This window comes from Choloepus didactylus, chromosome 5 (genome assembly GCF_015220235.1).
Source record: "Choloepus didactylus isolate mChoDid1 chromosome 5, mChoDid1.pri, whole genome shotgun sequence".
In the NCBI taxonomy this organism is placed as follows: domain Eukaryota; kingdom Metazoa; phylum Chordata; class Mammalia; order Pilosa; family Megalonychidae; genus Choloepus; species Choloepus didactylus.
Window position 1 is genome coordinate 51,743,993 of NC_051311.1, and position 26,966 is coordinate 51,770,958.

The 26,966-nt window shown below is 39.2% G+C and overlaps 1 protein-coding gene across 1 annotated transcript in view; it reads right to left on the bottom strand.

The window, feature by feature from the left end:
- Window positions 1–26,966, bottom strand: part of TTC26 (tetratricopeptide repeat domain 26) — a 112,692-nt gene that overhangs the window by 23,135 nt on the left and 62,591 nt on the right. The window contains exons 9-12 of the mRNA XM_037836061.1: window positions 22,560–22,662; window positions 21,249–21,304; window positions 10,771–10,824; window positions 9,783–9,846 (exon numbers count right to left, since the gene is read on the bottom strand). Of these exons, the coding sequence (XP_037691989.1) occupies window positions 9,783–9,846; window positions 10,771–10,824; window positions 21,249–21,304; window positions 22,560–22,662 (277 nt within the window). The remainder of the gene's footprint in view (window positions 1–9,782; window positions 9,847–10,770; window positions 10,825–21,248; window positions 21,305–22,559; window positions 22,663–26,966) is intronic.

Sequence of the window (26,966 nt, forward strand, 5' to 3'; positions counted from 1 at the left end):
TCATTGCACACTGCCTTGCTGCATGGGCAGCTTGGGGTAAGCCAAAGACGTTAAAGACGGATAACGGGCCTGCCTACACTAGTAAATCCTTCCAAAAATTTTGTGACAACATGGATGTCCAATTAAAACATGGCATCCCCTATAACCCTCAGGGGCAAGGAATCATTGAAAGAGCGCACAGATCTCTCAAAGACTTGCTTAAAAAACAGAAAGAGGGTATAGGCCACGGCCTGTCCCCAAAAGCTCGACTGTCTGTAGCCTTGCTCACATATAATTTTTTAAACGAAAATTCACAAGGAATGACACCTGCCCTGCAACACACCACCCCGAGTCCTCCGCATAGAGGTCTAGTCCGTTGGAAGGATGTCCTGTCGGGGCAGTGGAAAGGCCCTGACCCGGTGCTCAGCTGGGCCAGAGGCTCTGTTTGTGTTTTTCCCCAGGAACCAGGACGTCAACCAGTGTGGGTTCCGGAAAGACTGGTGAGAACCGTGACATCACCTGAAGAAGCCAAGGAACAGCTGTCAGAAACGCCAACGAATATACAACCTGAACCATTAGACCAAGCCTCCGACCCTGCTGATGATGGCGACGACCGACAAGACGATAATAGTAGGACTGACCACCCCGCGGTTGCCCAAAAAGAGGATCGGTAACTCTGTTCTTTGCTCTCCTATAGCAATCCTTCTAATCTGCCTTTTTCTTTTTAGTGGAACTGTGGTAGCGCAGGAGAGTGGTCTTTGGGGCCTGTGGCATCATCCCCCGACCCTGGCCCCATTCTCTGCTGGGTCTCCCGCCTACCCTGTCTCTAGGTCTCCACCACCTGCCTTCTGACCCTCCACAAGCTTCAACGAGTCCTTCCCCCTCACCAATGACACACTGATCCTCTCTTTTGCTAACCTCTCTGTCAAGGTTGTCAACACCACAGTTGCGGCGAATGCTACTTGTGAAACTGGTAATGGCGAGTTAAGTAAGGGAGTCTTGCTTGAATTTCTTAACGTTACAGGGAAGAGCCGCCAGTCTTGTGAAGGGATCTTGAGTAAAAAGGAGACTCAAAGGTGCCTTTTCCTTCCAGGGCTTGCTCCTACAGTCTGCAACCGTTCCAAAGACCCGGATGCCTCGCCGCCCCGCTATCCTAGTGTATCGCCCAAGTTATGTCTGGCTCCCCGTCAAGGCAACCGACTGGGTTGGCCCTGTTTCTCAAGTTGTTTCACTTAACAATATCCCCTTCTCTAAGTCTAGGCGTCCAAGAGGCATAAAAGAATGGCTATCGAATGCTGCCAGTGTAGCTTCCTCTTTGTTTGTCCCAACGATCGGGCAGGCTGTGCTACAAGCATGGACAGATCGGCAGCTCGCCATAACGATGGAAACGGTAAATGGCTTGGTCAACCTTACCCGAGACGTGCTACGCCGCCACAATCAGATGCTGAACTTAAATTTCCAGGCCATTCAGAAACTCCAAGCGGAGATAGATGAACTTGGACTGGAAATAGATGGACTCTGGAGAGTGCTTCAGCAAACATGTGACACCCGGTGGCTTACGGTTAGACTCTGTGTCACTCCTGTCAGGGCCAACGTGACCGGAAGCATTTCCAGAGTCTCTGATTGGCTGAAAAGGTCATATTTTCCTGAATTTGTTAATCTCTCCCAACAGGTGGAATCTAGTTTAGACACAATTGGGGGGATCAAGTTAAAACCCGTTAAAGTCGATCTCTCCGGGTTAGGCGAGGTTCTACAGAAACTATTGCACAGTGTTTCTTCCTGGTTCTCTTGGCCCAATTTAACTAATTGGATCCTCATTGCAGTGGGATTATTGGTGGGATTAGTCGTTGTTAAATGTTTGCTAGAACGCCTGTTTCAAGCGCAGCAGCAATTGCGTGTTACCACTATGATGGCTATGACTCCCACCTCTGTTACCCCCGATAGTGACCGATTTATTAACCATACCCCTTCCTGGTCGCCTCAGGTGGGGCGCTTTGGAGCAAAATTTGTAGCGAATCGCATGGCTGTTTCTCGGGTGTAAAAGGCGACACCAGTAGTCATAATTTTGTCTCAGGTGGGTCTCTAGGGCAGAGTCCTAGTTGTGGCCAGACTGGACCCTAGCCATTGCACAGAGACACCTAGTGACACCCCCGACTCTGGTTACTGCTGTTCCTGCCCCCGTCGTTGTTCCCCAGTTGCCAGGCAAAGCAATGCAGGGAGAGTCACGTTGCTTCCAGCTTACGGACTCTCCGGTCTCCATATGACGTGAGCATTCTGGTTGGTGCTAGAGGCTCCGCCGCTGGATGGCTGAGGCCTAGTCCAGACTCCCCAAAGCACCAAAGAGGTTGTGAACCATTTGGGTTCACGGGAGCACGCTCATCACTGGAGACACTGGGTCAAAAATAAATAAGAAAGGGGGAGATGTGGAAAGCCGCCTCCCGAATCGGGCCTAGCGTATGCGCTGCAGCCTGCTCTAGAGTTACCCCCGCCCATCGAGTGAGCCAAGATGGCGCCTGCATCCTGTTTCCGCATAGTGACGCATGTATCCGCCACCCGCTCCTACCAATCGAAATCCTGTATACGCGATACTAGCCTAGAAGCTTATTGGTTGTTAATTGTGTATAAAAGGTCTTACCCGGACGGGGTAGGGTGAGACAGCCCACAAGGAGCCGTGCCTGACGGCCACATCGAGGCTGCTCTCCCACGAGGCGCCGTGCCCCATGTGGGAACCAGTAACACAGAATGTTCATCTAGCTGTAGTAAAGGGCTTGCTTTCACAACTGCCGTGTGGTTCGAGTCGTGATTCATGACCAGGTTAGTTCGCGCAGTCTGCATCTCTCTCTCTCCTTCCCTGTTTCCCCTCGCCGGCCGGGAACCGGGGACCGAGCGGGGCAGCGCCGGACACACTACCTAATTTTATGAAGCCAATATCACTCTAATACCAAAACAAGATAAAGATGATAAAAGAAAGGAAAACTACAGGCCAATCTCCCTAATGAATATAGATGCAAAAATTCTCAACAAAATACTTGCAAATTGAATCCAAAGACACACTAAAAAATCATACACCATGAACAAGTGGGGTTCATTCCAGGCATGCAAGGATGGTTCAACATAAGAAAATCAATCAATGTAATATAACACATTAACAAATCAAAAGGGAAAAAATCAAATGATCATCTCAATAGATGCTGAAAAGCATTCAACAAAATCCAGCATCCTTTTTTGATTAAAACACTTCAAAAGGTAGGAATTGAAGGAAACTTCCTCAATATGATAAAGGGCATACATAAAAACTCCACAGCCAGCATAGTACTCAATGGTGAGAGACTGAAAGCCTTCCCTCTAAGATCAGAAATGAGACAAGGATGCCCGCTGTCACCACTGTATTCAACATTGTGCTAGAAGTTCTAGCCAGAGCAATTCGGCAAGACAAAGAAATAAAAGGCACCCAAATTGGAAAGGAAGAAGTAAAACTCATCATTTGCAGATGATATGATCTTATATTTAGAAAACCCTGATAAATCAACTACAAAGCTACTTGAGCTAATAAACAAATTTAGCAATGTGGAGGGATATAAGATTAATGCACAAAAGTCACTAAGTTCCTATAAACTAGAAATGACCTAACTGAAGAGTCACACAAGAAAAAGATTCCATTCTCGGTAGCAACTAAAAAAATCAAGTACCTAGGAATAAACTTCACCAAGGATGTAAAAGACCTCTACACAGAAAATTATCTAACTTTACTAAAAGAAATAGAAGAGGATCTAAACAGATAGAAAAATATTCCGTGTTCATGGATAAGAAGGCTAAACATCATTAAGACGTTAATCCTACCCAAACTGATCTACAGATTCAATGCAATTCCAATCAAAATTCCAGTAACCTACTTTGCAGACTTGGAAAAGCTAGTTATAAAATTTATTTGGGAGTGAAAGATGCTTTGAATTACTAAACACATTCTAAAAGAGAAAAATGAAGTGGGAGGACTTACACTTCTTGACTTTGAAGCTTATTATAAAGCCACAGTAATCAAAACAGCATGATATTGGCACAAAGATATACATATCGATCAATGGAATCAAATTGAGAATTTGGAAATAGACACCTAGACCTATGGTCGACTGATTTTGATATGGCCCCCAAATCTACTGAACTGGGACAAAACAGTCTCTTCAAAAAACGGGGCTGGGAGAACTGGACATCCATATCCAAAAGAATGAAAGAGGACCCCTACCTCACACCCTACACAAAAATTAACTCAAAGTGGATCAAAGACCTCAATACAATAGACAGTACCATAAAACTCCTAGAAGGTAATGTAGGGAAGCATCTTCAAGACCTAGTATTAGGAGGTCACTTCTTAGACCTTATACCCAAAGCACAAGCAATGAAAGAAAGAACAGAAAACTGGGAACTCCTCAAACTTAAAAGCTTCTGCACCTCAAAGAATTTGTCAAAAAGGTAAAGAGGCAGCCAACTCAATGGGAAAAAATATTTGGAAACCATGTATCTGATGTGAGATTGATATCTTTCACATATAAAGAAAACCTACAACTCAACGACAATAGTACAAACAGCCCAATTATAAAACGGGCAAAAGATATGAAAAGACATTTCTCTGAAGAGGAAATACAAATGGCTAAAAAACACATGAAAAAAATTGTTCACCTTCACTTGCTATTAGGGAGATGCAAATCAAGACCACAATGAGATATCATTTCACACCAATTAAACAAACAGGAAACAACAAATGCTGAAGAGCATGTGGAGAAATTGGAACTTTTATTTATTGCTGGTGGGGCTGTATAATGGTACAACCACTCTGGAGGACAGTTTCGTGGTTCCTCAGAAAACTAATCGCGAGTTACCCTATGATCCAGCAATTTCACTTCTTGGTATATACCCAGAAGATCTGAAAGTGGTGACACGAACAGATATTTGCACACCAATGTTCACAGCAGCATTGTTCACAATTTCCAACAGAAGGAAACAATCCAAGTATCCTTCAACAGATGAGTGGATAAACAAAATGTGGTATGTACGCATGATGGAACACTACGTGGCAGTAAGAAGGAACGAGGTTGTGAAACATATGACAACATGGATGAACCGTGAAGACATAATGCTGAGTGAAGTAAGCCAGACACAAAGAGAGATATTGTATGTTACCACTAATGTGAACTCTGTGAAAAATGTAAATAAGTGTCTTAAAATGTAGAATATAGGGGACCTAGAAATAGTCAGAACCTAATGAAGGGGGAACAATAATCTAATATGTACAGATGTGATAATGAGAGTGATCTTAATGGCATGGGAATAGTCAGGAGTGACTATGGTTCGTTAATGGGATTTTAAGAATCAGTGACGCCTGCCCTCCCCCCTACGTGGGATCAGACACCCAGGGAAGTGAATCTCCCTGGCAACGTGGAATATGACTCCCAGGGAGGAATGTAGACCTGGCACCGTGGGACGGAGAACATCTTCTTGACCAAAAGGGGGATGTGAAAGGAAATGAAATAAGCTTCAGTGGCAGAGAGATTCCAAAAGGAGCCGAGAGGTCACTCTGGTGGGCACTCTTATGCACACTTTAGACAACCCTTTTTAGGTTCTAAAGAATTGGGGTAGCTGGTGGTGGATACCTGAAACTATCAAACTACAACCCAGAACCCATGAATCTCGAAGACAGTTGTATAAAAATGTAGCTTATGAGGGGTGACAATGGGATTGGGAAAGCCATAAGGACCAAACACCACTTTGTCTAGTTTATGGATGGATGTGTAGAAAAGTAGGGGAAGGAAACAAACAGACAAAGGTACCCAGTGTTCTTTTTTACTTCAATTGCTCTTTTTCACTCTAATTATTATTCTTGTTATTTTTGTGTGTGTGCTAATGAAGGTGTCAGGGATTGATTTAGGTGATGAATGTACAACTATGTAATGATACTGTAAACAATCGAAAGTACAATTTGTTTTGTATGACTGCGTGGTATGTGAATATATCTCAATAAAATGATGATTTAAAAAAAAAAAAAAAAAAAAAAAAGAATCAGTGACGCATTGAAGGTGAACATGTTCATAAATGGTTAAAGGCAACTAACCCACAGAGTAGCACCACAAACCTAAATAAGTGTTAGCATAATATATTCATAAGGTATGACACTGCTGCAGAGGGTTGACAACAGAGTGGTATATGGAAAAACTACCCATTACATGTTAATGGCTATATTTAATAGGAATATCTTACCAACTCTACACTAATACTAGGGATGAATAATTAGCAGCTGGTAAGAGCTCTGGGATGTATTATATTATGACAATTGTTTAAAGTTGAGAATGATGATGATTGTAGAACTAAGTGAAGATAATGTAAGAGACTGTTTATCTTGGGATAGAATATATATTAAGTCAAGTTAGGAACCCACTACTTAATAAATCAAGCCCTTGACTTGAGACTTGCTCTTGTGAACTTTAGGGTTGTAAATAGGAGGTTGACCCCTCCTTTGATTATGCTTAAGAGGCGCCTCCAAGCAACCTCTTTGTTGCTCAGATATGGCCCCTTTCTCTAAGCCCAACTGGGCAAATAAATTTATTAACCCCTCCCCTCCCCGAGGGACATGACTCCCAAGGGAATGAATCTCCCTGGTGACGTTGGACATGATTCCCAGGAATGAGCCTGGCCCTGGCAGTGAGGGACTGAAAATGCCTACTTGACCAAAAAGGGGAAAAAAGAAAGGTAACAAGCGAGGTCACAGAGGCTGAGAGATCCCAAATAGAGTCAAGAGGCTATCCTGGATGTTTCTCTTATGCAAGCTCCAGCTAGATATCCCAGATGGCCACAGTATGCCATGCCCTTACCAAAAGTAGTCCCCAAATACCTAGGTCCCTACCTGATATTCTATAAAAGATGTACTCACTAAGTTTTATCCTTCAGAAACTTAAATCCACTAGAGTGTTCCTATACCAGACAAGTCCTAAAACTCAGAGGCAACAGCCTTTTTTTTTTTTTTTTTTTTTAACAAAATCATCAACATTTATTTTGGAAGTTGATTTTCTTTAGTAAGATATTTTTTTTTTTAATCTTCATTTTATTGAGATATATTCACATACCACGCAGTCATACAAAACAAATCGTACTTTCGATTCTTCACAGTACCATTACATAGTGGTACATTCATCACCCAAATCAATCCCTGACACCTTCATTAGCACACACACAAAAATAACAAGAATAATAATTAGAGTGAAAAAGAGCAATTGAAGTAAAAAAGAACACTGGGTACCTTTGTCTGTTTGTTTCCTTCCCCTATTTTTCTACTCATCCATCCATAAACTAGACAAAGTGGAGTGTGGTCCTTATGGCTTTCCCAATCCCATTGTCACCCCTCATAAGCTACATTTTTATACAACTGTCTTCGAGATTCACGGGTTCTGGGTTGTAGTTTGATAGTTTCAGGTATCCACCACCAGCTACCCCAATTCTTTAGAACCTAAAAAGGGTTGTCTAAAGTGTGCGTAAGAGTGCCCACCAGAGTGACCTCTCGGCTCCTTTTGGAATCTCTCTGCCACTCAAGCTTATTTCATTTCCTTTCACATCCCCCTTTTGGTCAAGAAGATGTTCTCCGTCCCACGATGCCAGGTCTACATTCCTCCCCGGGAGTCATATTCCACATTGCCAGGGAGATTCACTCCCCTGGGTGTTTGATCCCACGTAGGGGGGAGGGCAGTGATTTCACCTTTCAAATTTGGCTTAGCTAGAGAGACAGGGCCACATCTGAGCAACAAAGCGGCATTCGGGAGGAGGCTCTTAGGCACAACCATAGGGAGGCCTAGCCTCTCCTTTGCAGCAACCGTCTTCCCAAGGGTAAAACCTACGGTAGAGGGCTCAACCCATCAAACCACCAGTCCCCTATGTCTGTGGTCATGTTAGCAACCATCGAGGTGGGGTAGGCGACTACCCCTGCATTCTCCACAGGCTCCTCAAGGGGGTACTACATCATTTTTTCTTGTTTTTCTCTTTTTTTTTTAACTTTCCCTTCTTTTTTAAATCAACTGTATGAAAAAAAAGTTAAAAAGAAAACAAACATACAATAAAAGAACATTTCAAAGAGACCATAACAAGGGAGTAAGAAAAAGACAACTAACCTAAGATAACTGCTTAACTTCCAACATGTTCCTACTTTACCCCAAGAAAGTTACCTAATATAGCAACATTTCTGTGAACTTGCTCCTACTATATCCATCAGAAATTAACAGACCATGCAACAGCCTTTTGAAGATCAACTATTAGATGCGGTCCTCTTCCCCATAGGTTGACACCCCTTTTAATATGAACAAGTTAGAGTGCTCACTACCTAGATATCCCTGAAGATGGAGAAAGAGATTAAGGGAGAGAAGGAGAGGCAACAAACAAGTAAGATTGAACAAAGGCCTGTGAATACTGAAACTTTATATAATTACATATATATTTTTGGAGGCTGGGGTGTTGGAATGGCTGGAAGGAGGTAAATGACATGGTGGAACTGCAGCCCATAGCATCCCTTGGGATTTGTTCTATAGCTGCTTGTTGAATTGTGCCTTGAAGGTCTTCACTTTTCTGTATATACCTTGTATTGCACAATAAGAAAAGAACTGAAATTGTGGAACTGTAATCCATAACAATTTTTGAAATTACCTATATGACTGCTTGTCAAGCCATACATCAAGAGATGACACCTTTCTGTATATATGTTATATTTTACAATAATGGAAATGGCTGAAGTTGGGGAACGTGACCCATGACATTCTTTGATACTTCTCTTTAACTACTTGTGAAATCATACTTTGAAAGTTACCACTGTTATGCACACATGTTAAAGTTCACAATTAAAAACAATGGAAAAAAAAAAAAAAAGAAAGAAAGAGGCAGTGGTGTGGGGGATTCTGTAGCCAAATAAATTTTTACAATAATGAGTTAAAGTTAAAAATGTTTTGTTTTGCTGGAATTCTTGCATGTTATACGAAAGATGGATAGATTATATCATATTCCCAAAGTTTATTTAACTATGCAACTTTTTAAGAGCATCTTATCAGAACAAGCTTATAAGAAAATGAATGAAAAGACATTAGGTCAAATGGTTTCCTTTGTTGTTCTTAAAGATTTCTAAGGATTGAGAAGGATGAAGATTGTGTACAGTAAATATATTTTATTCCATCAAATCTAAGATGATACTGATTCCAAGATGCTGCATTAATTTATGTACCATGAAGAAAAGATTTCTGCCAATTAAATTATGACATCATCAATTGTAAACAAAATAAAAAAATAAAAAATAAAAATAATAATAAAAATAAAGCCACAAGTCTACTAGTGAAGCCAAGGGGAAAGAGAGGAATTTCTAAGCTTGATACCCATGTAAGAAATCCTTATAGAAAAGATAAAACTTAACTAAATAAAATTTTTATTATTTTTATATGGGAAAAATGCCACAGGCAAAGTTAAAAGGCAAAAGACCCACTGGAAAAAATGCAACATGACAAAAGGTTAATATATAAAGAGCTCTTGACAAATTAAAAAAAACTAACATTTCAAAACTAAAACTGAATTAACATTTTAAAACTCTCAGGAATTAAAAACAAATTTATTCTCTTTATCCATGTTGAACAGCGCTCTTTCTAATATTTTCTCCTATTTCTGACCTCCCCTCCTTTAATAATGGGAAGCCTAACAGATGTACCCTTTGACAAAGAATCAAACTTCACCAGTCAATATACTCAAATTCAATTACGAACTATGCTCGTAAGTTCAGATTTCAGACATACCACATTCACTAGCTGATCCTCCCACCAACTGGAAGAACTGCTGGGCAATTTTCATATGGTCCCTCTGAAAAACAAAGCAGAGGTGATACATAGGAATAAGGTAAAAATATTTTATTTGCATTACACTTTATAGTTACAATATATTTGTCAGAATTTAACATATACTCGTTTTGAATCTTGATAAAAACAATACTAATTCTTACTAGCATAAGCAATTAGAAAATAACTTGAAACTGAGTTAAAGCTATTCAAGGTTAGATAGTAAAAAAGAAAAAGAAATCCAATCCCCAAATTCTATCCTAATAGTATATTAATTAAATGAACTCATTCATTCTTTCAACAAATTATTATCGCTCTCTTACCTTAAATCAGACCTTGCAGTAGGAGTTACTGTTATAACAGTGAGTATTTACTAAATAAACTAATTTATTTATTTGACAACTATTTACAGCCTGTCTACTATATGAGAGACTGTGGAGTGAACTAGGGATGTCAAGATTTATTTACATCCTACTAACTAACAAAAAGAACTTAATATGGCATATTAAGAGGAATAAGAGTTCGTTTTTAGATAGTTTTTAGTGTTTATGAAAAGCTTTTCTAGAGAAATAATTATCCTCATTGTAAAGAAGTCAGAATTATAACTCAGAGAAGTCCGAGGTTAAAAAAAGAGTCACAGCAATTAAGAATGAAGCTGTGCATAATTTGTCTATATTGTTGTTGTTAGGTATGAGCACTGTTTCAAGATGGGGCTCTTTTTAAACAAAGCAGCAATTTTTAGGATTACAGTTGTGGGTTGGTTTTTTTTTGTCTCTAAATAATAGAATTCTTTTTATAATAGAATCTGGTTTGAAGGATATGGAGAAATGAAAAGAACTGAAGAAGAGTCTATCTGTAAGCTTATTGCTAATTGTACTTTGATATCCATTTTTATCTTTTATACACACTAACTTTGCAAACTATGAACCAGCAGTGATTTCATACTTACTGAACCCATTTCCTGGCCAAGGGCTGCATTGACCACTCCTTTGAGGATATACTCCTGGAAACATGGAATAAAACTGATTCAGGTTTTAGTTACTCCTCCAGGAAAGTAGGTAAAAAGCCAGGAACTGCGTGGACTGGACACCACAGAGCAATCTGTCTTTGGGCATACTTCATACAACACTCATGAAAACGTGGAACTGCTGAGATCAGCGAAATCTGTAAGTTTTTGCGGCCAGGGGACCCGCGCCCCTCCCTGCCAGGCTCAGTCCCGGGGGAGGAGGGGCTGTCAGCTCCAGGAAGGAGAAGGGAGAATTGCAGTGGCTGCTCTCATCGGAAACTCATTCTACTGATTCAAACTCCAACCATAGATAGACTGAGGCCAGACACCAGAGACTCTGAGAGCAGCCAGCCCAGCAGAGAGGAGACGGGCATAGAAGGAAAACAACACGAGAAGCTCCAAAGTAAAAGCAGAGGATTTTTGGAGTTCTGGTGAACACAGAAAGGGGAAGGGCGGAGATCAGGCCTTGAGGCGCATATGCAAATCCCGAAGCAAGGCTGATCTCTCTGCCCAGGGCACCTTTCCTTAATGGCCCTGGTTGCTTTGTCTATTAGCATTTCAATAACCCATTTGATCTCTGAGGAGGGCCTTTTTTTTTTTTTTTTTTTTTTTTTTTGTTTTTTTTTTTTAAATCCTTTTTGCTTTTTCTAAAACAATTACTCTAAGAAGCTCAATACAGAAAGCTTCAAAGAATTGAAATTTGGGCACGTCAAGTCAAGAGCAGAACTAAGAGAGCTCTGAGACAAAAGGCAATAATCCAGTGGCTGAGAAAATTCACTAAACAACACAACTTCCCAAGAAAAGGGGGGTGTCCGCTCACAGCCACCATCCTGGTGGACAGGAAACACTCCTGCCCATCGCCAGCCCCATAGCCCAGAGCTGCCCCAGACAACCCAGTGTGACGGAAGTGCTTCAAATAACAGGCACACACCACAAAACTGGGCGTGGACATTAGCCTTCCCTGCAACCTCAGCTGAATGTCCCAGAGCTGGGAAGGGGGAGCAGTGTGAATTAACAGAGCCCCATTCAGCCATCATTTGAGCAGACTGGGAGCCTCCCAACACAGCCCAGCAGCCCAGAACTGCCCTGGGGGGACGGCACTCACCTGTGACATAGCACAGTCATCCCTCAACAGAGGACCCGGGGTGCACAGCCTGGAAGAGGGGCCCACTTGCAAGTCTCAGGAGCCATACGCCAATACCAAAGACTTGTGGGTCAGTGGCAGAGACAAACTGTGGCAGGACTGAACTGAAGGATTAGACTATTGCAGTAGCTTTAAAACTCTAGGATCATCAGGGAGATTTGATTGTTAGGGCCACCCCCCCCTCCCCGACTGCCCAGAAACACGCCCCACATACAGGGCAGGCAACACCAACTACACACGCAAGCTTGGGACACCAATTGGGCCCCACAAGACTCACTCCCCCACTCACCAAAAAGGCTAAGCAGGGGAGATCTGGCTTGTGGAGAACAGGTGGCTCGTGGACGCCACCTGCTGGTTAGTTAGAGAAAGTGTACTCCACGAAGCTGTAGATCTGATAAATTAGAGATAAGGACTTCAACTGGTCTACAAACCCTAAAAGAACCCTATCAAGGACAGCAAATGCCACGAGGCCAAAAACAACAGAAAATTATAAAGCATATGAAAAAACCAGACGATATGGATAACCCAAGCCCAAGCACCCAAATCAAAAGACCAGAAGAGACACACCTAGAGCAGCTACTCAAAGATCTAAAGATGAACAATGAGACCCTAGTACGGGATATGAAGGAAATCAAGAAGACCCTAGAAGAGCATAAAGAAGACATTGCAAGACTAAATAAAAAAATGGATGATCTTATGGAAATTAAAGAAACTGTTGACCAAATTAAAAAGATTCTGGACACTCATAGTACAAGACTAGAGGAAGTTGAACAACGAATCAGTGACCTGGAAGATGACAGAATGGAAAATGAAAGCATAAAAGAAAGAATGGGGAAAAAAATTGAAAAACTCGAAATGGACCTCAGGGATATGATAGATAATATGAAACGTCCGAATATAAGACTCATTGGTGTCCCAGAAGGGGAAGAAAAGGGTAAAGGTCTAGGAAGAGTATTCAAAGAAATTGTTGGGGAAAACTTCCCAAATCTTCTAAACAACATAAATACACAAATCATAAATGCTCAGCGAACTCCAAATAGAATAAATCCAAAAAAACCCACTCCGAGACATATACTGATCACACTGTCAAACATAGAAGAGAAGGAGCAAGTTCTGAAAGCAGCAAGAGAAAAGCAATTCACCACATACAAAGGAAACAGCATAAGACTAAGTAGTGACTACTCAGCAGCCACCATGGAGGCGAGAAGGCAATGGCACGATATATTTAAAATTCTGAGAGAGAGGAATTTCCAGCCAAGAATACTTTATCCAGCAAAGCTCTCCTTCAAATTTGAGGGAGAGCTTAAATTTTCACAGACAAAGAAATGCTGAGAGAATTTGCTAACAAGAGACCTGCCCTACTGGAGATACTAAAGGGAGCCCTACAGACAGAGAAACAAAGACAGGACAGAGAGACTTGGAGAAAGGTTCAGTACTAAAGAGATTCGGTATGGGTACAATAAAGGATATTAATAGAGAGAGGGAAAAATATGGCAAACATAACCCAAAGGATAAGATGGCCGATTCAAGAAATGCCTTCACGGTTTTAACGTTGAATGTAAATGGATTAAACTCCCCAATTAAAAGATATAGATTCGCAGAATGGATCAAAAAAAATGAACCATCAATATGTTGCATACAAGAGACTCATCTTAGACACAGGGACACAAAGAAATTGAAAGTGAAAGGATGGAAAAAAATATTTCATGCAAGCTACAGCCAAAAGAAAGCAGGTGTAGCAATATTAATCTCAGATAAAATAGACTTCAAATGCAGGGATGTTTTGAGAGACAAAGAAGGCCACTACATACTAATAAAAGGGGCAATTCAGCAAGAAGAAATAACAATCGTAAATGTCTATGCACCCAATCAAGGTGCCACAAAATACATGAGAGAAACATTGGCAAAACTAAAGGAAGCAATTGATGTTTCCACAATAATTGTGGGAGGCTTCAACACATCACTCTCTCCTATAGATAGATCAACCAGACAGAAGACCAATAAGGAAATTGAAAACCTAAACAATCTGATAAATGAATTAGATTTAACAGACATCTACAGGACATTACATCCCAAATCACCAGGATACACATACTTTTCTAGTGCTCACGGAACTTTCTCCAGAATAGATCATATGCTGGGACATAAAACAAGCCTCAATAAATTTAAAAAGATTGAAATTATTCAAAGCACATTCTCTGACCACAATGGAATACAATTAGAAGTCAATAACCATCAGAGACTTAGAAAATTCACAAATACCTGGAGGTTAAACAACACACTCCTAAACAATCAGTGGGTTAAAGAAGAAATAGCAAGAGAAATTGCTAAATATATAGAGACGAATGAAAATGAGAACACAACATACCAAAACCTATGGGATGCAGCAAAAGCAGTGCTAAGGGGGAAATTTATAGCACTAAATGCATATATTAAAAAGGAAGAAAGAGCCAAAATCAAAGAACTAATGGATCAACTGAAGAAGCTAGAAAATGAACAGCAAACCAATCCTAAACCAAGTAGAAGAAAAGAAATAACAAGGATTAAAGCAGAAATAAATGACATAGAGAACAAAAAAACAATAGAAAGGATAAATATCACCAAAAGTTGGTTCTTTGAGAAGATCAACAAGATTGACAAGCCCCTAGCTAGACTGACAAAATCAAAAAGAGAGAAGACCCATATAAACAAAATAATGAATGAAAAAGGTGACATAACTGCAGATCCTGAAGAAATTAAAAAAATTATAAGAGGATATTATGAACAACTGTATGGCAACAAACTGGATAATGTAGAAGAAATGGACAATTTCCTGGAAACATATGAACAATCTAGACTGACCAGAGAAGAAATAGAAGACCTCAACCAACCCATCACAAGCAAAGAGATCCAATCAGTCATCAAAAATCTTCCCACAAATAAATGCCCAGGGCCAGATGGCTTCACAGGGGAATTCTACCAAACTTTCCAGAAAGAACTGACACCAATCTTACTCAAACTCTTTCAAAACATTGAAAAAAATGGAACACTACCTAACTCATTTTATGAAGCTAACATCAATCTAATACCAAAACCAGGAAAAAAAAAAAAAAAAAAAAAAAAAAAAAAAAAAGCTTGGCAACTGCCTCCTTTGCCTCCTGCTGTGCAGGAGCGGATGGTAAATTTTAGCCGTTTGGTAAATTTTTTTAGTTTTACCTGGGTAAATGAGCTATTTGGTACAGGCCAGCCAAGCGGGATGTGCGACCATCTTGAGGGGGTTCTGAAACGTACCTCTGTCCGCTAGCAGCATTTGCTGAAAGTGTGTTTGTGTTGGAGCTCTGGAGGGTAGGGGAATAGGGGGGTAGGGGGGGCGCCGCCAGGAGTTTTCACTCATTTCTTAGTCACTTTTGTGGAAAGCCTAGTGTGCTCTAGAGTATATACTAAAGAAAACTGGAAAGAGAATTACAGAAATCGCCTTCTGAAACTTTGTGGGGAAATGCCCACAGGGGATCATTTCTGAGTGAGGCCGAGTCAAACTTCAGCTGGCCATCTACTATATGTCACTCACTTTATAGATTGTATCTCATTTTAATGTCACAAAAACTGTTCAGATGAATGTTTTGTTTAGCATTTTAGAAATTAGGAAATAATGAGAGGTTGTCAGTACCCAAGGTCACACACTTAAAGGATACAAATTACCTTTGTATGTGTACTATTTCGGAAGTCCCATCTTCCATGGGCTTCATGAAGGACTTCAGGAAGTCCTTCAAGTTGGAGGGAGCAGAATGGGGGAACTCAAAAGAAGGGCTGAGTTCTTTTACTGAAGAGTAAAAGCCCAGTGCTAAAGGCCTAGAGCATCCAGTTACTATCTGAGCAAGGGGCAAGGATTGTTAACAACTGAATAAATTCTGTAACATTTTTAAAAAAAAAAAAAAAAAAAAAAAAAGGAAGAAAGAGCCAAAATCAAAGAACTAATGGATCAACTGAAGAAGCTAGAAAATGAACAGCAAACCAATCCTAAACCAAGTAGAAGAAAAGAAATAACAAGGATTAAAGCAGAAATAAATGACATAGAGAACAAAAAAACATAGAAAGGATAAATATCACCAAAAGTTGGTTCTTTGAGAAGATCAACAAGATTGACAAGCCCCTAGCTAGACTGACAAAATCAAAAAGAGAGAAGACCCATATAAACAAAATAATGAATGAAAAAGGTGACATAACTGCAGATCCTGAAGAAATTAAAAAAATTATAAGAGGATATTATGAACAACTGTATGGCAACAAACTGGATAATGTAGAAGAAATGGACAATTTCCTGGAAACATATGAACAACCTAGACTGACCAGAGAAGAAATAGAAGACCTCAACCAACCCATCACAAGCAAAGAGATCCAATCAGTCATCAAAAATCTTCCCACAAATAAATGCCCAGGGCCAGATGGCTTCACAGGGGAATTCTACCAAACTTTCCAGAAAAGAACTGACACCAATCTTACTCAACTCTTTCAAAAACATTGAAAAAAATGGAACACTACCTAACTCATTTTATGAAGCTAACATCAATCTAATACCAAAACCAGGCAAAGATGCTACAAAAAGGAAAACTACCGGCCAATCTCCCTAATGAATATAGATGCAAAAAATCCCTCAACAAAATACTTGCAAATCGAATCCAAAGACACATTAAAAAAATCATACACCATGACCAAGTGGGGTTCATTCCAGGCATGCAAGGATGGTTCAACATCAGAAAAACAATCAATGTATTACAACACATTAAAACTCGAAAGGGAAAAATCAATTGATCATCTCAATAGATGCTGAAAAGCATTTGACAAAATCCAACATCCCTTTTTGATAAAAACACTTCAAAAGGTAGGAATTGAAGGAAACTTCCTCAACATGATAAAGAGCATATATGAAAAACCCACAGCCAGCATAGTACTCAATGGTGAGAGACTGAAAGCCTTCCCTCTAAGATCAGGAACAAGACAAGGATGCCCGCTGTCACCACTGTTATTCAACATTGTGCTGGAAGTGCTAGCCAGGGCAATCCGGCAAGACAAAGAAATAAAAGGCATCCAAATTGGAAAAGAAGAAGTAAAACTGTCATTGTTTGCAGATGATATGATCTTATATCTAGAAAAACCCTGAGAAATCAACGATACACCTACTAGAGCTAATAAACAAATTTAGCAAAGTAGCGGGATACAAGATTAATGCACATAAGTCAGTAATGTTTCTATATGCTAGAAATGAACAAACTGAAGAGACACTCAAGAAAAAGATACCATTTCAATAGCAACTAAAAAAAATCAAGTACCTAGGAATCAACTTAACCACAGATGTAAAAGACCTATACAAAGAAACTACATAACTCTACTAAAAGAAATAGAAGGGGACCTTAAAAAGATGAAAAATATTCCATGTTCATGGATAGGAAGGCTAAATGTCATTAAGATGTCAATTCTACCCAAACTCATCTACAGATTCAATGCAATCCCAATCAAAATTCCAACAACCTACTTTGCAGACTTGGAAAAGCTAGTTATCAAATTTATTTGGAAAGGGAAGATGCCTCGAATTGCTAAAGACACTCGAAAAAAGAAAACGAAGTGGGAGGACTTACACTCCCTGACTTTGAAGCTTATTATAAAGCCACAGTTGCCAAAAACAGCATGGTACTGGGCACAAAGATAGACATATAGATCAATGGAATCGAATTGAGAATTCAGAGATAGACCCTCAGATCTATGGCCGACTGATCTTTGATAAGGCCCCCAAAGTCACCGAACTGAGCCATAATGGTCTTTTCACAACAAATGGGGCTGGGAGAGTTGGATATCCATATCCAAAAGAATGAAAGAGGACCCCTACCTCACCCCCTACACAAAAATTAACTCAAAATGGACCAAAGATCTCAATATAAAAGAAAGTACCATAAAACTCCTAGAAGATAATGTAGGAAAACATCTTCAAGACCTGGTATTAGGAGGCCACTTCCTAGACTTTACACCCAAAGCACAAGCAACAAAAGAGAAAATAGATAATGGGAACTCCTCAAGCTAGAAGTTTCTGCACCTCAAAGGAATTTCTCAAAAAGGTAAAGAGGCAGCCAACTCAATGGGAAAAAATTTTTGGAAACCATGTATCTGACAAAAGACTGATATCTTGCATATACAAAGAAATCCTACAACTCAATGACATAGTACAGACAGCCCAATTATAAAATGGGCAAAAGATATGAAAAGACAGTTCTCTGAAGAGGAAATACAAATGACCAAGAAACACATGAAAAAATGTTCAGCTTCACTAGCTATTAGAGAGATGCAAATTAAGACCACAATGAGATAACCATCTAACAACCGGTTAGAATGGCTGCCAGTTAAACAAACAGGAAACTACAAATGCTGGAGGGGATGTGGAGAATTGGAACTCTTATTCATTGTTGGTGGGACTGTATAATGGTTCAGCACTCTGGAAGTCAGTCTGGCAGTTCCTTAGAAAACTAGATATAGAGCTAAAACCATTCGTCCAGGCGATTGCACTCCTCGGTATATACCCGGAAGATCGGAAAGCAGTGACACGAACAGATATCTGCACGCCAATGTTCATAGCAGCATTACTCACAATTGCCAAGAGATGGAAACAACCCAAATGTCCTTCAACAGATGAGCGGATAAATAAAATGTGGTATATACACACGATGGAATACTACGCGGCAGTAAGAAGGAACGATCTGGTGAAACATATGACAACATGGATGAACCTTGAGGACATAATGCTGAGCGAAATAAGCCAGGCACAAAAAGAGAAATATTATATGCTACCACTAATGTGAACTTTGAAAAATGTAAAACAAATGGTTTATAATGTAGAATGTAGGGGAACTAGCAGTAGAGAGCAATTAAGGAAGGGGGAACAATAATCCAGGAAGAACAGATAAGCTATTTAACGTTCTGGGGATGCCCAGAAATGACTATGGTCTGTTAATTTCTGATGGTTGTAGTAGGAACAAGTTCACTGAAATGTTGCTATATTATGTAACTTTCTTGGGGTAAAGTAGGAACATGTTGGAAGTTAAGCAGTTATCTTAGGTTAGTTGTCTTTTTCTTACTCCCTTGCTATGGTCTCTTTGAAATGCTCTTTTATTGTATGTTTGTTTTCTTTTTAACTTTTTTTTTCATACAGGTGATTTGAAAAAAGAAGGGAAAGTTAAAAAAAAAAAAAAAAAAAAAAAAGAAAAGAAAAAAGACAAACAAGGGAAAAAAAAAAAAAAAAAAAAAGATGTAGTGCCCCCTTGAGGAGCCTGTGGAGAATGCAGGGGTATTCGCCTACCCCACCTCCATGGTTGCTAACATGACCACAGACATAGGGGACTGGTGGTTTGATGGGTTGAGCCCTCTACCATAAGTTTTACCCTTGGGAAGACGGTTGCTGCAAAGGAGAGGCTAGGCCTCCCTGTATTGTGCCTAAGAGTCTCCTCCTGAATGCCTCTTTGTTGCTCAGATGTGGCCCTCTCTCTCTGGCTAAGCCAACTTGAAAGGTGAAATCACTGCCCTCCCCCCTACGTGGGATCAGACACCCAGGGAAGTGAATCTCCCTGGCAACGTGGAATATGACTCCCAGGGAGGAATGTAGACCTGGCACCGTGGGACGGAGAACATCTTCTTGACCAAAAGGGGGATGTGAAAGGAAATGAAATAAGCTTCAGTGGCAGAGAGATTCCAAAAGGAGCCGAGAGGTCACTCTGGTGGGCACTCTTATGCACACTTTAGACAACCCTTTTTAGGTTCTAAAGAATTGGGGTAGCTGGTGGTGGATACCTGAAACTATCAAACTACAACCCAGAACCCATGAATCTCGAAGACAGTTGTATAAAAATGTAGCTTATGAGGGGTGACAATGGGATTGGGAAAGCCATAAGGACCAAACACCACTTTGTCTAGTTTATGGATGGATGTGTAGAAAAGTAGGGGAAGGAAACAAACAGACAAAGGTACCCAGTGTTCTTTTTTACTTCAATTGCTCTTTTTCACTCTAATTATTATTCTTGTTATTTTTGTGTGTGTGCTAATGAAGGTGTCAGGGATTGATTTAGGTGATGAATGTACAACTATGTAATGGTACTGTAAACAATCGAAAGTACAATTTGTTTTGTATGACTGCGTGGTATGTGAATATATCTCAATAAAATGATGATTAAAAAAAAAAAAAAAACTGATTCATTTAAGAGGAATGTGAAGTTAGTAGATACATTTCAAGTTAATTCTTTCCATCAACTCTATACTTTATATATATTATCAAAAGTTGTCCAGAGGCACTTTTCTTTGTTGTAACCCTGGCTTGAATGAAAGAATTAGGACACTTCAGTTTAGTTGCCAACTGGCAAATGTCCATGTAACAGAATTCACCATATTTGTAAATTCTCAGTCTTAAGCAGGAATAAATCAATGGAAGCTTCCAGGTGGTAAGTTTTGTTTTATTTCAATTCAACGGAAAAAATTAGTAGTAAAATGTTTATGTAATAATTTTTATCACCTTATCAGATAATGCCATTTTATGGCCATATCAAAAATATTTTCCCCTACTAATGATATAATAATCTTCCTTTGCTAGAGATCCTTTCCCTCAAAAAAAAAAAAAAAAAAAAAATTCCTCTGGTTTCCATTTGTAAGGCATTTTCTCTTTTTTGGTGTCCTGGGGACTCACCTGAATCTCTGTCAGATTTGGTTCAATTCTTTAACAGATACCCTCCTTAGCAGCAATTTTTAAGAGGGCTATTTTTATTCAAAGGTCTCATGAAAAGAATACAAAAGATACTTAAGCTTTAATACACTTGAGAACACACCTGTTTAGACTTTACAGGGTCTGAAAACATTTTTCATTCATTCATTAATTTGATAAATGGAATGCCTACTATGTACCAGGCACTATACTTAGGGTTGGAGATAAAATATAGACACAGTCCCTGACTACAAGAAGCTAACAATCTAACGGAGGAGACAAGTTATAGACAATTATATTGATAAATGTATACTTAATTGCTAGTTTCATCACAGTTATAGATTTGAGTATTTTCAAACCTCAACCTTTCTGAAGAAATGAACAAGCCCAGACATTCTCATATCAAAAGTCTCATAACATTCCTAGAACAATATACATGGAGTTTTTCCTAGCTTCCTGGGATTCCACAAACAGGAATCTCCTCTAGTATGCTTCCAGCTAAATTTCTGAAGTTCCACTGACTCTCAGTAGACCTTGGTTAGTAAATTGCAAAACATAATCAATTACCTGAGGAGTAGTAGGTTCCAGATCCTTAATTAAGTTATAAGCTTCTTGTACATCATCTGAAATACAAGAAGGAAGTAGTTATACTAGTCTGTAATCCATCAAACTCTTCTGAAGCAGTCCCTCCAAAATATAAGATCCTTTAATACACAAGCATTCATGGGAAATATAGACTGTTTTATCTGTTTTTTAACTCTTAATCAAGTTCAGTTTTGGGTACTTATCCTAAAGATTACATCCTTAGAAAACTCATGATTAAGCCATGAGGCACCTAAAAAAAGATTCAATCTCAGAATATGGACTGGGTATTATTATCTAACGACTATGGTTATATTTTTTTAAAAAGACCATTTTTAAAAGTTATATAAGTGTGTAAGAGTGAAATGACAAAGCCTTGGATTTTCCTAATGTTTCAGCACACAGAAAAAGGGGAGGGATGACAAAGGTTGGCAATAACTTGTAAACTGTTGAATATGGGATGAATATTTAGGTATCATTATACTATTCTCTTCTTATGTTTAAGTATGAAAATGTTCATAATAAAAATTAGTTTATAAAATATAGAAGCTGTTTCTTGTTCAAAAGTATATTTATATTTGCTTATCTAATAGAGAAAACTGTTTTCAAGTTCATGTTCTTAATCTGATAAACACATTTTCTTCCATGAGGAATATGTTGTCTAGCTGGTTTCTACCATCCACCTAAAAAGGCCCACACTGTTAGCCTGAGGTCCATGATAGGGTGCCACCACCAATGCCTGGTAGCTACTACCCTGCCATCAGATACAGGACTCTTTAGGGTTGTGTCAATTTTACCTTCACTTAGGGACAATAAATATTTTCTCTTTGAATCATAATATTTTTCATAAGAAACCATGGGTAAAAAGAAACAGAAAGGCAGGAAATCGGAGCTAATGAGAAGTTAAAGATCAAAAAAAAAAGAAAAAAAAAAAAAGACAAGAAAATGGGGAAGTACATTATACACGGGGAAACTAGAAAAAGAATGAAGAATTACAAAGGAGGGGGGAGGAAAAACAATGGGTAAACTGAAAGAAGATGGGTAGAGAGCCAAGGGCAGAAAAATAAAAAGAAAAACAGAATGAGAGAGAAGAAGGCTGGAAGCACCAGAAGAGCAAGGAGAGAATAAAGAGAAAAGGTGTAACAAGTAAGGACCAATAAATTAATTCTGTCCTATGAACCCAATGAAAATATATTTTTGGAAGCATTATGGATTTAAAAAGTTAAACTAGTTCAACCTGAGATTAAGTGTTCTAAAATATTTCATTCTAAGCAAACAAAGACAAGTTTTTCTTACCTTGGCGAAGGTAGTAAATCACTAAGTTTAGCCTAGCTTCAGGAATGACATCGACAAGGGGAGGTAAAACCTGCAAAGCCCCTTCACCTCCTCGGAAAACAACCTAGAGATAGAGAAATTATGTTATGTGGCAATAAGTATGTATATATTTCTTCGTGGAAGTACTTAAGGAGCTGCTTTCTGTAACTGGGTAAATAATATCCAACCAAAAGAATTCTGGAATCAATAATGTATTAAGAACTTTTATCATTTGCTGAGTTTAGTATTGTCTAACCTACTGCCTGCGCTTCTTACTCTCTCCTTTTCCCTCTTCTCTGATCTTGATCCTTCTTAACAGCCCTGCTATATCTGAATATTTCATTTTTCACCCTATCTAAAATATACTTTCACTATCACTCTCTATACCTTCCAAATTTTTATTCATAGCACTTATCACTACATTTTATTATGTATTTCTTTGTTCATCTGTATTTATTGGTTACACCCACCAGAATACAGCTCCATATAACAGGGAACTCTGCATTTACTGTGTATTCCCAACCCTTACTGTGACTAGTATAGTAGGCATTCAGTTGTTTTGAAAGAATGAATGTTTCTGAAAAACTCTCTCTACACATGAACTTGATCTCGTTGAAAGAAAGACATCAGCTAAATGACAGTAAGTTATAAAACACAGAAAAAAGGCATGACTGTTATTGCATACATTTCCTTTCATCCTTATAACAACCACAAAAAACTCTTACTTATACTACCCAATAATTGATGAAACTGTTTCTAGACAGATATTCTACATTAAAAACAACATGAAGGAATTTATATCTCCTTTCCGGGTCTGTTTCCTCACTCTAAATGGCATTGGTAAGGTCTACCTTTCAGTGTTATGATGAGGATTAAATGAGTTCATGTGCACTAAAAGCATTGCACATAATAGATAATATTTCATTTAATTAATTCAGTAAATATTTACAGTACCTACTACATGCCTGGTACTATAATAGGCACTGGGGTTACAGCAGGAACAAGTCACTCCCCTGTCATCATGGAGGCTATATTCAAGTGGGGAGAGACCTTCAAAAAGCAAACAAATATGTTGTCAGGTAATAATAATGCTATAGAGAAAAATTTTAAAAGGGAAAAAACCTCCATGAAAGGACAATTTATTTTGCTCACTGTTGTATTCCCAGAGTCTAGCCCAGTGCCTGGCCCATAATAAGGTATTTCACAAATAAACAAACAGAAATCAAAGCCATCAGGCATGAACTACCTAATCTCTTCTTTCTATCTCAAAATAGCTATTTGGTTATCTTTTTTTGTTCCTCCTTATGAGAGATGTCCATGTTTTTGGCCAAGATTAATTCCTTCACTTGTCTTCTTGACTGCATGACTTCTAACTCTGTGTGGACCTTGTTTCTCCATTAATTATTGTATCCTCAAACCTCCTGAAGTCTTGGTCCCTTCTCAACTTTAAACATACTCGAGGGTTTTTGTTATCGTGAAGCTCTTCCCCTTGGTTCCGTTGCTCCCTCTAGATAACAGCCTATTTTTCTCCTTTCTTTCATTGCCATACTTCAAAAGTCTATGGTTGGAAGAAATGGTCAGACCCTGTTCTATTTTGCTAATGCTGCTGGAATGCAAAATACCAGAGATGGATTGGCTTTTATAAAGGGGGTCTATTTGGTTACATATTACAGTCTTAATGCCATGAAGTGTCCAAGGTAATGCATCAACAATTGGGTACTTTAACTGAAGGATGGCCATTGGTGTCTGGAAAATCTGTTAGCGCAGAAGGCATGTGGCTGGTGTCCGCTTGCTCCCAGGTGGCGTTTGAAAATGGCGTTCCAAAATGTCAGTGTCAGCTTCCAACGGCCGTCTTCAAAATGTATCTCTCAGCTGCAGCCACTCTCTCAGCAATTGTGAGCTCTTCAAAGTGTTCCTCTTGGCTATAGCAAGCTTGCTCCTTCTGTCTGAGCTTATGCAGTGCTCTAGTAAACTAATCAAGGCCTACGCTGAATGGGCAGGGCCACACCTCCATGGAAATTATCCAGAGTTATCACCTACAGTTGGGTGAGTCACATCTCCATGGACACTGAACCAATAGGTTCCAACCCAATCCACACTAATATGTCTGCCGCCACAAGACTGCACCAAAGAACATGGCTTCTTCTGGGGGACATAATATATACAAACCAGCACAGACCCCTTCTGGGGTGAAAGAAGCCTACTCAGCCACAGAAACTCATCTTCCTATATTATCACAATGAGAAAAGTGATGAAAGAACCACCATATTTCATCAATTTCAAGATTTCATCAGTGGGAAGTACTTCAAGTTTTCTACTGTGTCCTTTAGACATGGACTTCCAACACTGATTTCTGACACAACCAGGTAAAGGACACCTTTCCTGACTCACATGACAGACACTCCATTAATCAAAATCTGGAGCCAGAAGACTGGGTCTGCTGGACATGAAAGGTAGCCCAAAAACCTCATTAAATGGGAACCTACCAAGAGTTCCTTCCTTCTGAGACTATGACTAAATTACAGGGTGTTGAACCGTGTGCTCACATCTCTAGACTAAAATACGCCCTACCAGAGTTCCGAACATGTTCTAACTCCAAAGACTTAAAAATCAAACTAGCCAGGAAGTGAAGTAGTTATGTCACAAAGTTAGATCAAGAGCAAACACTTCTGGTTGTCCCAAAGCCATAGAAAGACTGGCTCTTTCTAGACAGAATTTCAGAACTAGTCCCTGCCAACACCGTGAAATCATGTAGTGACTATGCTGACATAAATTAATGAGAAACATTATGCCACTGCTGCAAATTAGCAGAGCTTCCCCAGGAGAGTTCACTCAGAAGTTCTGTTCCTCCACCTTCATGGGATGCCTGTAGCCTGAGCTCCAGCACTAAAGAGCTTCCAAGGATCTACATCTCCCTATGTCCTGTGATGCAGTCCAGACCCAAGTCATGTTTTGGTGGCCCTGTGTCGGCAACCCCAATAAAGTTCTCAGGTACTGACTGGAAAGCACAGGCTGCTGGGCCATGGCAGCCTTGCAATAAATCTTTGAATTCATTCTACTGTCATCATGACTGAATTTCTGGGGATATATTGGATGTTGAATATCAGGAAAGGATGGGATTTGATATATGATCCAATCTGAGATGAGGGGTTTACCATTTTCAATATTAATTGGCAGACAGATTTGTTTGAGTTCAATACCTTCTTCATATTGAAGCTATTTTCTTTTGTTCCATGGTTTATCTTTGCATTTCTGTATATTGCTGTAAGGTAACTGGCAAGAAGGCAAGAAAATTTCTTTTTGTTTAACTGTCAATTTATGTCTCCAGCACCTGCACTGGTGCCTAGCACATTATTGGTGCTGGGATTTGGGATAACCACTTATATCTCTTTTCCCCGCAGCATTTCTGAATTTAAAGGAAGACAAATGACAATTAAATAGATATCAGATACTATATATATATATATACATATATTATTATTTTTTGAATTTTTATTTTGAAATAATTTCCAACATATAGGACAGGTGCAAATACAATACAAACCCTATAAAGAGAACTCCAACACCCTCCCACCCCCAGATATCTGTATCTACCAATTTCACATTTTGCTACCTTTCTTTCTCCTTCCTTCCTTCCTTCCCTCCTTCCTTTCTTCCTTCCTCCCTCCCTCCCTTCCTCTCTCCCTCCCTCCCCACCCTCTCTCTCTTTCTTTCAACTATATCTATTATCTTTATATCAATTATCTATCTACCAATTTATCATCTTCTGAACATTTGAGAGCAGGTTGCATATATCATACTCCTTGAACTCATAACACTTCCATGTACTTTGCCTACGAACAAGGATATTCTCTTATGTCATTAACTTAACTGAAGTTAAGTCAAGAAAATTAATATGGTTATAAAGCTTAAATTCTATATTCCAATTTTTCCTTATGCCCCCTTTGAGCTTTTCTCCTGCATTCTTAGATCCACTCCAGTATCATATATTGCATTGATTGTCATTAACTCTTAATTAACTTTTTTTAAATTAACTATATCCAAAAAAAATTTTTTAAAAAGATATGCAATAAAAAAAAACATTTCAAACAAACTATAACAAGGGAGTAAGAAAAAGACAACTAACTTAAAATAACTACTTTACTTTCAACATGTTCCTACTCTACCCCAAGAAAATAACCTAATACAGCAACATTTCTGTGAAATGTTAAATTCCCAGAATGTTAAATTTACCCACGATAGCTTATCTGTTCTTATTGGGTTATCAATCCCCCTTCATTAATTGCTCTCTATCGCTAGTTCCCCTAAATTCTAGATTATAAACCATTTATTTTAGGAGTGTGTTGTTTAACCTCCAGGTGTTTGTGAATTTTCTAAGTCTCTGATGGT